The 13,606-nt window shown below is 37.9% G+C and overlaps 1 protein-coding gene across 2 annotated transcripts; it reads left to right on the top strand.

Moving 5' to 3' along the window:
- The first annotated feature begins 176 nt into the window (after positions 1–176).
- Positions 177–11,041, top strand: pnp5b (purine nucleoside phosphorylase 5b). 2 transcript variants are annotated; one of them, XM_008433984.3, is made up of 6 exons: positions 177–312; positions 2,455–2,624; positions 2,728–2,831; positions 3,941–4,116; positions 6,079–6,269; positions 10,286–11,041. In XM_008433984.3, the coding sequence occupies exons 1-6, from the start codon at positions 293–295 to the stop codon at positions 10,513–10,515; spliced, it is 891 nt and encodes a 296-aa protein (XP_008432206.1). In that variant the 5' UTR covers positions 177–292; the 3' UTR covers positions 10,516–11,041. The 2 variants fall into 2 exon arrangements, with proteins under 2 accessions (XP_008432206.1, XP_017165284.1); XM_017309795.2 differs by lacking the exon at positions 177–312 and adding an exon at positions 488–722.
- Positions 11,042–13,606: the final 2,565 nt, after the last annotated feature.

Raw genomic sequence — 13,606 nt, 5'->3', positions numbered from 1 at the left:
GGTTGGATTGAATTGACTTTTTCTGTTGTGAAATCTAAACTAAAGTGAACTGCTTTCTCAACCATGTCTGTGCTAGCTCTAAGATGAACTTGCCACTCACAATATGGCGGACAGAGTTACGTCGTCATGCCTTCTCTTTTATTATGCTGGATGTGACGCACAATAGGGGGGGGGGGGGAGAGCGGAGCGGGTGGAGGCATCTAAAAACCGGTTTCCATCAGGAAACCAGAACAACGCTGGAAGACACAACGAAACACGGAACAAGCTGCTGAACTCATCATCACATTCCATCATGTCTCACAGTACATTTGGGTGAGCGAAAAAGTTATTATTTTACCTGGTTTACATGGTTCTGATTAACAGTTTCAACAAGCTAAACGAGATGTAAGCGCTCAGTTATAAACCATTAGTTAAGTTTAATCATCTCAGAAAGTGATCGAACTCTTTCCTCCTGTGCTTTTTTTTTAACCTGATGGTGGTTTAACACATCAGCGAAGTGACGGAAGATGTACCCTCGAAATCGGTAAAACTCGGAATTGTTCGGTTCGGAACCGTTTAACACGTGAATCGATTGCAGTTGGCCATCTTTCTGCCGGTATACGTCAGCTATAACCCACCGACTCATCACCGGCTTCTGTATTGACTGTCTTCCCGCCCTCTGCGTGTGCCAGATCCGGCCACATGTGGCACAAAGGAGTCAGAGCTGGCAGAGCCCCCCCGCTGTGAGTACATTGGGTTCCGCAGCCTCCATCAATCACCGAAGAATCGGTCGGTGACTGAGAGCACGTAGCACTCAGGATGGAGGAGGCAGAACAAAACAAGACAGATCGACCCTGAGGGGCCAGAAAACAATAACATATTTAGATCTGATTGTTACTTTTTAATGTTTAATCAATCAGCTTTAAAGTCACAGCTGGTGTAAAAAGCAATATGTTGCTGTAGGTGGTTAGATGACTTTATGTGTTGTTCAGGTGCAACATAAAGCAGCTCAAATGCTACAATAAATGTAAAGTAAATGTTTTCACCGAAGAGTCAAAAGTGGCTTTTAAACTGACTACAATATGGGGAAGTTAACATCTTTGAATGTCCAAAGTTTTGAAAGATCAAACGTTTAGGACAGGGTGTCACAACTTTTTGTTAATTGGGCCAAAATCATCAACTCAGGAACTCATGGCTTAACTTTTGTTTATTGAGAGTTTTGCTCCTACTCAACAATAAGCAAACGATGACATATTTTAATTAGACAATGAAAACAGACAGTTTTCTTTGTAGGAAAGGAAAACTGTGTGAATCAGTGTAGATCCAAAACTTCAAAAAGCTTTCACATTTTTTGTTTATTGGAAGAAGGCAACCATTTTGCTGATTCCTTTCTCAGCAAAAAAAGACATGATTAAGGTCAGTTTCATCATTTTTGTCCTAATTTAATAAAAATAAAAATAAAACGTACGTTGGCATTTACAAATCATGTTAACTCTTATGTTTTAAAAGGCTTACTAATTTACCAGAGTAAAATTTTTATTAATTTTAATCTTTTAATAGTCTTTAACGCTATTTTTTTCTCCTTTTGTTATTGTTAAATGTTTGGTTAAAGGAATTAGACAAACAAAACAAAATAGTACTAAATATTTAGCTCCTCTTGCTGTCTTTCCCATGTCTCTCTTCTGGCCATATTAACCTAAATTACAGTTTTATGCCTCTTTTGTTGCTATGCTACATAAAACAAGTTGATTGAAATAGGTTTTTTATTATTATTATTTTAATTATGGCAATCATAAATTTAAATCTTTGGCTAGAAGATTTATTGTTTAATGTCCCAGTTAGTTAAGAAGCAGATAAAAGTGTTTCTATTGATTTTCAAATTAGGGCTTTAATGTGTGTTAAACACTAAAAACGACTCAGTTTGTAGTCGCTGTCATATTTGGGGTCATTTGAAATTTTGTCTTTACTGCAGAATTGATCACCTGTTACGAAAAATCACAGAATATTCATAATTCCTCATGAATAATATGAAATACTACTGAAAATGGTCGTGGTTTTAGTCACAGTGAGTCTCCCTGTGAGATTCAAAGTGTTATTTTGTTCTGCTGTCATTCCTATTCAGATTTTATGCAATAATACAAGCCAGACAGGATACAACCTGTCCCTACTGCTGTCTGTGTGATTATGTGTTCTTATAAATATTTCCAAAGCGCAGGAAAGGCATTCATCTGAAGCCAGTGACTGTGCAGTTTCCTCTGACTCATTTCATTTCCTTGTTTTGGCTTGCTGTGTGTGGTGTAAGTGGAGCATTATTGAGCATACAGTAGAAGGATGTGAACTCAGCCCCTCACTGCTGGAAATTGAAAAACTGTCACGTATTTGGGACATTTCAAGCATTACATGCTGATCCTGCTGAAGAATTTGCTTATCGTTACAATCTGCGTTGCTTATCTCTGTTTTGCTTCCCTTTCTCAGTGTAAGCTATGAGGAGTGCAGAACCACAGCTGATTGGCTGCTGAAACACACCCAGCTGCGACCCGCCGTGGGAATCGTGTGCGGGTCGGGCCTGAGCGCGCTGGCCGACATGCTCAAGGATCCGCAGGTCTTCAAGTACTGCGACATTCCCAACTTCCCCCACAGCACAGGTATGAGCAGCAAAGGGAGGAGAAAAAAAAACACCTGCTAACACTTGCATGCTAAAATAAAACCCCACAGCAGTTCATCTAACATCACACGTGTGTGTTGCAGTACGCGGTCACGCTGGCAAGTTGGTGTTTGGGACACTAAAAGGGAAGCCGTGTGTTTGCATGCAGGGCAGGTTCCACCTCTATGAGGGCCACCCAATCCAGAAGGTGAGTAAAAATACAAACATGGTGCTTTGGTGAAAGATCCATTAATGGATTAATGATTTATTAGATTAAAATTAGTTTCAATGGATTAACTAATAACGTTTTGGTAGACCTTCTTTCAGTGTTGTGGCTGCCGCTGGTCATCCTGAAGCAGAGCCAGTTTATACTGAAATAAAGATGGCGGGTCATATCAAAACAGGAAAGAGAAACCGTCCAAACAGAGTCCATCATGGAATGCAAAATGCATTTTATGTCCTTCTGTTTTGAAATGTAAACACTTGACAAGCTCTTGAAGTTTCACAATATATATTTTTTTAAATCCAAAATATAATGAAAACTTTGTTATGGAGAGACTGTCAACCCTTCTTCATTTAACAGAAAACTCTGGGTTTTAAGAAAATGGTCGCTTACTAATAAATTGTTAGTCGATCAATAAACTCAGATTGATTTATTAATCTATAATTTGCATCACTATTGCTGCATGATTGCTGCAAGTCAGTTTTAGAGCTAAAACAGTTAAAAAGTAACATCGAAACTACGGCTGAAGCAATTAATTGGATTAATTGTGATGAATCCAGTATTGAAATAACTGTCAACTAATTTACTAATTGATTAATCAATAACTGGAGTATATAGACTTTAAAAAGTGCCATTTGCTGAATGAACAATGCATACAGAGCTGTGACTAAGTAAAACTGTTAAAAAATATATACATTTAGTATTGAAGGTATAAATAAACCTTTGTCTGTTCTGTTCTACCCAAAAACCTCTCAAGTGTCAGTTTTAACGTCACTTGGTTCAAATTCTGTAAAAAAAAAAAAGAAAAAGTTACGTAAAACAAATTTTTTGAGCTTTATGTCATCTGATTAATTGTCAGAATAATTGAGAGATTATTCAATTACTAATTTATAGTTGCAGCCCTAATCTAAAACCCTTGACATAGATAAATTTATTTGTCATTCCCATGACAACAAGACCGACTAATTTTACTAAAAATGAAGCTCTTGCTTTTGAGGTGGTCACCACCAATCTCAGATTTTTCATTCTGTTCGGATAATATTTAACAATGACACATTTAAGAGTGATTAATATTCTGTTTTAATCCAATCCAGATCACGCTGCCCATGCGCGTCTTTAAGCTGATGGGTGTGAAGACGATGATCATGACCAACGCTGCAGGAGGCCTCAACCAGGACTACAAAGTGGGAGACGTCATGATCATCAAGGATCACATCAACATGCCCGGCTTTGCTGGAGTCAACCCGCTTTGTGGGCCCAACGACGACAGGTAGCTGCAGGCCAGAGACGAACCCAAACAGAAACTGAGGAGGATTTCTGTTTAGAGTGGGATTTCAATTTTTAATCAAGTTTATTGCAGGGTTTCTAATTAATTAATCGCATTTCAGTTGAAAATCATAGAGTCAGCCAAATAAGCAACATTTTCGATTCAAAAACCCTTTTTGCTGCTAAATAATTAAATAGACATTTGAGCTCAGCATCAAATATATTTATTGTTTTTAAGTTGTTACTGAAGTTATTCGCCATCATATTGGTGCAAAGTGCTGCTAAACCCATTCAGCTTTAATTTGTTTAGAAAATCTTGATCTTTCATTGAACTTCTCTGAACAAATTATTTTTTTTAGAAATATGATGGTGACATTAGCGACATGTTTATCACTGAGATGCTATTTTTGATTAGCTTCGCTAACTCATTTTAGCACAACTTTGACACAACAGTCGCCTTTTCCAGCGTACAATCAGTTTGTTCTTAAAAATGTATTCCCAGATTGTCAAGAGAAGCAGCTTTGTTGTCCGTCGCTGCTTTTTGTGGCTGTGCGTCAAGTTTACGGGTGAACCAGAAACGCACAAGTACAAAGGTTCCGGAAAACAAAAATGTGATGAATTAATTAAATTAAAATATTTGAGTATTTAAACCTACCAAATGAATGAATTGGGATTAACGGATTAAAGTACCAAGTCTGGTTTATAACTATGTTGATTTTTACTTGGCTGCATAATTAGCCATGTGAAACTCTCAACATCCTGTTCTTGGTTGGTTTTGGGTCAAGGAGCACTTTGGAAAAAAGGAATAAAGAGTAAATTTAAGGATGTAAGGTGTTTTCACATGTTTGGTTGAGGTTTTAAAGCTATTGTTGTATTTAATTGTGCTCTATTGGTGACAACATTTTGGTTTGACACAGATCTAGTTGCATACTGGTAATTTGGTTTCACATTATTAACTTAAATCACTTTTTATTTTGATTGGAGCAACTTCCAAAAATGTTTGTAACTCCTATGACTCTCAAAATGTTTCAAGTATGTAAGGACGTCGTTGTCATTTGAGAAAAGGTTCAGTTGCTCCAGCTTCTCCCTCCTACATGAGATTGTTTCTTGTTTATAGCCTCCTCTTGCGTTCCTACACAACCTGCCTCTCCAGCTGAAAACACAATAAGCTTTTGATAATTTAGCCAAGAAAACAACAGATATCACATGACACTTAGTGAGCCGCACCCCAAACCAACACGAAACAAAATTACTCCACTGTTACAATTTGTTGTGTAAAGTGTTAGTGCCAGGTAATTATGGTGTAATAATTCAGTAACCACGTAGTAATGTCCTTTTATTTAATGTATATGGTAAATATTTTCTCCATTTTTGGACGTCTTATTTAAAGCTGTAACTGTAAATAAAATTACAAGAGAAAAGTCGGAATAATGTGAGAATAAAGTCATAATTTTACAACTTTATTTTTGTATTATTTCGACTTTATTCTCATGTTATTATAATTTTATGATCTGGTTATTGTGATTTTATGACTTTGTTCTAATGATGTTATGACTTTATTCTTATGTTATTACAACTTTATTCTTATTTCAACTATTCTTGTAATATTAAGACTTAATTCTCGTAATATTATGACATATTTCTCGCACAAGTTTATTGTCATAATTTTATGACTTTATGCTCATAACGTAATGTTTTTATTTGTAGTAATGGAGCATGATACTAATTATTCATCAAGGCCAGTCATTAAACATTCTTTACTGAACAATAAGTTACATTAATCCAGAGGACTGTCTTCCTGCCATAGGTTTTATTTCACTGGAACATTTTGCAGTTATAATATTACAAGAATAAAGTCAAATGGGAAGTTACATTATTACATTATTGCATCTGGGAAGATTCCAGCATTGAGTCACCGTTCTGTTACTTTCTACCAGCGGCTGAAGGTTTTCCCTCTCGCCTTCAGGTTTGGCGTCCGTTTCCCCTGCATGTCCGACGCCTACGACCGCGAGCTGCAGCAGCTGGCGCACGACGTGGCGGCCGAGCTCGGCTTCAGCAGCTTCCTGCGGGACGGCGTGTACGCCGTCATCGGAGGGCCGTCCTTCGAAACCATCGCCGAGTGCCGCATGCTGCACCGCCTGGGGGCCGACGCTGTTGGTAAGTAACTGCATCAGACACATTCAGACTCTGAGATTTCATTTCAACCGTGTGATTAAATCCTTACTCACACAACACAGCTGCTTGTGTAAATGTGAGGACCTTTAGAGATGTTATGTTTATGTGTGTGTGCAGAAACACACTCACATAAGCAAGGAGGTCAAGTAAAACAGACCATTTCGGCTGCATGAGTCAAAGAGCCAGAGGTCAGGAGAAGGTCAACAAACATCCTCAGTGTTTGTGTTCAGATTCAGTTTGTGACATGTCCAGAATTACCAAACACACACAAACACACACTCCCTGGAGCAATCCAGCCGAAGGAAGGAAGGCGAAGACCAGACCAGAGGCGTTCTTTAATGTCGTTTTAAATTTAACGTGCAAGAGTGGATTTAACAGAGCAGTTACCCAGCTGCATCATGGGAATTATTCCAGACTTGATTATGTTGTAAGCTCAGCTAAAGATGACGACATGCTAACAGATTAGCATTGCATTAGCAAATTATGAAAGTTGCTGCTGCGAAAGTAATAAACACTTATGTTCTTTTTTTTTTTTTATCGTGAATTTATGTTTTACCTGCCAGTAATACAGTTCTGATTAGAATCTGAAGACAGGAAGGAAGTTATTTTGGGAGGAGGATAAATGTCTTTTTTTCTGCAGTTTGTCCACATGGTAAAGCTAAATAAGGCGTCTGAAAGTATTTCCTCTGATAAAATGAGTCAATACAGGAAGCAGAGTTTGGACAATCAAAGGCAGGAAGAAATACGAAGCTATGAGCATTCCAGGAAATGACATCATCCAGAAAAAAAATTCATACAGACGAAAATACAGGAGATAAAAATAGGCATGATAATGAAGGCATGACTCTAAAAGGCTGGACCTTCAGCGAAATATTATTCCTCCCACAGTATTCACAATCTCTCTCTCTCTCTCTCTCTCTCTCTCTCTCTCTCTCTCTCTCTCTCTCTTTCTTTCATCACGTAATTAGCTTTTTACAAATTGTTTCTGCTCCAGGCAAATAGTGTAAAATATAATTTACTGTAATTATTCTGATGCAAAGTCTTTAGCAAACATTTACAGTAAGTACATATTAAATACAGTATTAGTTACAGTAATCATAAAGTGTGCACTCTGCTAAAATACTATGCAAAACTTCAGTGGTGAAGCAGCTAGCAGACGTAGCATCATTTCTCACACAGAAATGTCTGTTTTTTACGACCAGACGGCCGTTTAAACCTTAAACTGTCATAAAGCTGAAACTTTAGTAACATTTTATTAGCCAGCTGACTGTCAGTAAAGAGAAACAGGTTGGGGCAGGGCGGCACTTTTTCTACATATTAACTTTTTTTCTAAGGAAAGGAAATATTTGACTAACCTTCTCTCAGCAGGTTAACAGAAGTAGGTGGAGGAGGGGCAATACTCTATGTTCCAAGAGCATAGGATTATCAATGTGGTCCTTAATGCAGCACATTAATAATCCTGTCACAATAATCAATCAATCAATCAATCAAACAAATTTTATTTGTATAGCACATTTCAGCAGCAAGGCATTTCAAAGTGCTTTACATAATTAAAATAAAAACAGCATGTGACATTGAATAAACAGTGAGAAAGAGAAAGAGATAAAAAAAGAGATAAAAACATTAAAACCCGCACCCCTTTTGGACTTCAGTTAAACGTCGTTTAACTGGGACGTTTTCCGGGGGGCTTTACATCATTAAAACGTAAACAGTGAGAAAGAGAACTAAAAAGAAATTAAAAAGTAAAAATAAAAACATTAAAGAGATTTTTAAAAAAGAAAAAAAAAGATTAAAAAGGTAAAAACATAAAACATCAAAGACATCAAAACCTGCACTCTAACCCTAATTTAGCCATAAGCAACTCTAAACAGGTGGGTTTTAAGTTGATTTTTAAAGGCACTCAGTGTTTCAGCTGTTTTACAGTTTTCTGGAAGTTTGTTCCAGATTTGTGGTGCATAGAAGCTAAATGCTGCTTCTCCTCGTTTGGTTCTGGTTCTGGGGATGCAGAGCAGACCAGAACCAGAAGATCTGAGGGGTCTAGACGGTTGGTACAGTAATAACAGATCTTTAAGGTATTGTGGTGCTAAACCGTTCAGTGATTTATAAACTAACAACAGTATTTTAAAGTCTATTCTTTGAGCTACGGGGAGCCAGTGTAGGGACTTTAAAACTGGTGTTATGTGCTCTATCTTCCTGGTTTTAGTGAGAACCCGAGCAGCAGCTTCTGGATCAGCTGCAGCTGTTTGATTGATTAGTCAGACCTGTGAAGACGCTGTTGCAGTAATCAATGCGGCTAAAGATAAACGCATGGATGAGTTTCTCTAGATCGTGCAGAGACATAAGTCCTCTAATCCTGGAGATGTTCTTCAGGTGATAGAAGGCCGACTTTGTGACTGTCTTAATGTGGTTCTGAAGGTTTAGGTCAGAGTCCATCACTACTCCCAGGTTTCGTGCTGATCGCTGGTTTTTAGTTGTAATAACTGAAGCTGTGCATAGATTCTGGTTTGCTCCTCTTTAGGTCCAAAGATAATAACTTCAGTTTTGTTTCTGTTCAGCTGGAGAAAGTTTTGGCACATCCACACATTGATCTGTTCTAAGCATCTATTCAGTGATTGGATGGGTTCAGAGTCACCTGGTGACATCGTGATGTAGAGCTGTGTATCATCCGCATAATTGTGGTAGCTAATCCTGTTTCCTGTTATAACCTGAGCCAGTGGGATCATATAGATATTGAAAAGAAGGGGTCCTAGGATTGAACCTTGGGGTACCCCACATGTGACCTTTGACCTCTCTGATGAGAAGTTTCCGATTGAAACAAAGAAATCTCTGTTCTTTATTTAAGATTCAAACCAGTTGAGCACTGGACCGGAGAGTCCAACCCAACTCTCCAGTCGATTCAGTAAAATGTCATGGTCAACAGTGTCGAAAGCTGCACTGAGGTCCAACAGAACCAGCACTGTGGTTCTCCCACAGTCTGTATTTATATGGATGTCATTGAACACTTTGACTAGGCCGTCTCCGTGCTGTGGTGAGCACGAAAACCAGACTGGAAGGAGTCAAAGCAGTTTGTTATTGTTAGGAAGTTATTCAATTGTTTAAAAACAGCTTTTTCAATAATTTTGCTGATGAATGGGAGGTTGGAGATCGGCCTGTAATTCTGCAGTAGGGATTTGTCTAGATTGTTCTTTTTTATAAGTGGTTTGATAACTGCTGTTTTCAAAGCCTGGGGGAAAACACCTGAAGAGAGCGAAGAGTTACTATTTGGATCAGATCAGTAGCAACGACAGGCAGGACTTTCTTAAAGAAATGTGTGGGTAGGACATCCAGACAGCAGGAACCGGAGCTTAATTGACTTATAATTTCTTCTAGGGTTTTATAATTTAGTAGTAGAAATTGGGTCATTTTTCCTGCATTTGTTTTGTTTGGGCTCAGCATTGGTACTGGCTTTGGAGTGGATGTGCAGATTAATCCTCTGATCTTTTGAATTAATCACATGATAAGTTAAAATGAGCTCAATAATTTCCATTCTGATGAAGGGCAAATTTGTTAACAGAGACGTCAGAATCCATTTTATTTATGGTTTCAGTTGTGTGTGGTTTTTATTTCACATTTTATTTACGGTTTTTGTTTTAAGTAAAGAAACATTTTAAGTCAATTCAGCGATGTTTTTCTGTATCGGATCGTATCAGCCGATACTAAACTTCAGATATCTGAAGTGAAAAAAGTGGAGCGTTGCATCGTACTTTACAAAATTAAACTTTATTAGTCTTTCAGAGGGCGAATTTGCATTATGTAATTATTAGTAAATTACTTGAGAAAGCTCTCAAAACAACAGCATTATAATAATTCTGATCAGAACTTGTTATCATGACAGACCTGCACATTGAGCAGAAATCTTTAGCGAATTTGAAAGCAAAACTTTTCCAAACCTTCCTTTGCGCCGAAACCAAAACGTCTGGCGCTGATAAATCAGATTCATCTCCTCGTCTTCTCCACAGGGATGAGCACCGTCCACGAGGTGATCGTCGCGCGCCACGCCGGGATGCGCTGCTTCGCCATGTCGCTGATTAGCAACCGGGCGGTGATGGACTACGACAGCCGGGAGAAGGCCAACCACGACGAGGTTCTGGAGACGGGCCAGCTGAGGGCCAAGCAGATGGAGGTTCTGGTGTCCACCATGGTGGCCCGGATCGACGACGACGAGAACGATGACAAGAACAACTCCTAAACCCGACGACGACTTGTAAATGTTACAGTTTTAAACCACGAGAGCAGAAATAGAAACAACTTCTACTGACTGTTACTTTAAAATAAGTCAAATACTCTTTGAACAAATGGACTTTGACACACTCCTCTTTATACTTGAGTCCTATAGACTGTAGGTTTTCACAGATTCCTGCTGTGCTGCTTTGCACTGTGTTCACCTGGCTAATTTAGCATTTTTGCAACTTTATTTTACAATTATTTATTGTCAAAGCTGTAACATTCCCTAATATTGGTACAAAGCGGAACAACTCACTGCACGTCTGAAATGTTGACAACTGTAAAAGTGAGATGTAAAAGGATCTAAGATATTTATGAGATGTATTTATGTGGTGGTTCGGGTTGTTTGGAGACTTATTTTAAGAAGGGAAGCTGCTTTACACGGGGCGACGGTCAGTGTATTTAAATATGATTAATGAGCATTTGTCAGTTTTACTTTATTTTACAATCATGGCTTCAATTTTCTAATAAATTACCTGGAATCAAAGTGATTTTGCGCCTCAAATGTAAGTTTTTTGCTCTTATGAAAGGTCGAAAATGTTGAATTTTGCATCTTTCTGCAGCAGTTGTCACTACCTGCGTAAAGTTACAGATTTAGGTGGTTCCTATTTGATATTATATGTTATAATATCAAATATTATAACTGCAAAAACGTATTTGCAGTTTTTGAATTCGTAGATTACTTTGAAACCATAAAGACCAAAAGTTATTCATGTTTCAATATTTCAATGCTTATGTTAGAGAGGAATATTTCTTCTTTTATCAAAAGAAAACAGAATCATACAAAAAATGGCAAAATATCATTAATATGGCAACAAATTTGAATTCAACAGTCATCTTTGTTTTGTATCTGAAGCATCTGAAACGTCTCAAAATCAGTGGAGATATTATAAAACTACTTCATCCTTTATTCAGCACCGTTTGGGAAAAATACCAAAAATCATCTTTATGCAATTACAATGGATCTTCAGGTTTGTTTCCTTATTTTCACCTCAAAAACTCAAAATCTACCAAATGTTTTTGATGCAGTTTCTAGGAAAACTGGCTTTGAAATAAGACAAAACTAACTTGCAGGTAAGTTTTCAGCAAGATAAGGAGCTTATTTCAAGTAAATATTTCCTTAATGTTTTATAAAACGTAATAGTTCCACTGCCATATTATTTCACCCATAACTGGGAAATATGTCCCAGTTATGGGTGTTATGGGTGACATAATCTGCCAGTGGAACTAGTACTTTTTAAATCAATATTAAGGAATTAATTACTTAAAATAAGCTCCTATATCTTGCTGAAAACTTACATGGAAGTTAGTTTCGTCTTTTTCAAGTGTACTAAGATATTTTTACTAGAAACTTAACCAGAACTATTTGCAGTGTGTAAACTCCAGCTTCAGTCTAATTCCGTCCGTTTCGATTATCTTTCTTAGTTTATATCCCGTTGCTTCTTAAACAAAATGGAGGAAAAAAGTTTCCATGACGCTCCGTTTTCCATTATGGCCATACAAGGTCCTGGGAATTTCACGAGCTGAAAGGAGGAGCTCCAGGTGTCCGAACAAAATGTACTAATTTAGTGAAGTTCAAGGCTGCAGCTGTGCTCTCTGTGAAGGGAGGCTCGTAACCTCCTCATGGTTTAGCTCTGATTGCTTCAAGTCTTACAGAAAATATCAGTTTTCCAACGCCTGCGTCACAGAAAAGCGTCGTTCAGAGACAACGGCACAGCGCTGCAAAACATTTTTCACTTTAGCATTTCTCTGCAGGTGCTGATACTGAAATCTTTGAATAAAAATCTGTCTTCAGATACTTGATTTAAAATGAATCTGCTGCTGGAAACGATGAACTGTTTGGAAGAAAAACAGACAGGGATGTTATTCAGATCAGGACATCACAAGTATCAGCAAGCAGGATGAAGTCAGACGGTTGTTAGTGGAGAATGTTTTGAAATTACACAACATTACTGAACTTGACAGCTGTAAATAACCAACAATCAGTTCTTCATGTCACTATGGAGACATTTTGATTCACTCTTCTCTGCAGTAGTGTTTTAGTTCTGGAGATACTTTCCAAACATAAAGTATCTCTTCTAGTCAGATTTAAGTTTAAAACACTGCAAAAACACAAAAGGTATTCTTGGTCCAGTTTCCAGTGCTAATATTGTGAAATTATAAACACTTTAAATAAAAATAAAGCTAACTTAACGTAACGTTTTGCCTTGTTATAAGTCAATTCTTTTATATTCATGAAAAAGTTTTAGCTATAAGTGAAATAATGAAATAATCTACCAGTGGAATGTGCACTAATGTGCAAAGTCGTTGGTATTTTGCACAGATTTTAAAATATGCATAATAATTTGAAACATTCAAGAATGACAAAAAAAAGCAAAAATTAGGAATCTACAGGGTGAATAGTTTTTTCTACTGTGTTGTAAATCTACAGCAGTTTTTCCAAGAGTGTTTCTTCGTTCCTCTGAATCCTTTGCGCTCGCATCACGATGGCAGCTGCTTCATTTATTTTACAACTTGTTTAGATAACGTCTGCAGAAGAAGGAAGTGCTGACCAGACCAGGACGGATCAGAGCTGAGAAACCTGTCTGGGGTCGAACAAGCAGAGTGACGCCAACGCTTCGAGAAAGAGGAGATTCATTTAAAATGAGCAAAACAAACAGTAAAATATGTCTGAGGCTGATTGAAAGATTGAAATCCTGGTTAGAAACTTTCTACTTGCAGGAATCAAAGTTGGGAATGAGAAAAGTTTTATTATGTTCAAACCTGTTCAAACTGTGAAGGAAATTAAGTTAAATGACTCTGAGGCCAGACAAGCTGCATTTGGTCAGATGAGAAATAAGCAAAGGACAAAGACATTCAAATGATGGGTCACAGCGCCCTCTGCTGTTCCTTTTTTACAAGCTTCATCCATCCATTTTCCTTCACCCTTGTCCCTCAGTGGAGTCGGGCAGTTTGTTGGTTCCTCTCCAGCTAATGTTCCGGGCGAGAGGCGGGGTCACCCTGGACAGGTCGCCAGTCTGTCGCAGGGCAACACAGAGACACACAGGACAAATAAC

Source organism: Poecilia reticulata, chromosome 17, assembly GCF_904066995.2.
Source record: "Poecilia reticulata chromosome 17, P_reticulata-male-v2, whole genome shotgun sequence".
NCBI lineage: Eukaryota > Metazoa > Chordata > Actinopteri > Cyprinodontiformes > Poeciliidae > Poecilia > Poecilia reticulata.
Note: the sequence above shows the minus strand (reverse complement) of the source record. Positions and strands in the feature narration are given on the sequence as shown.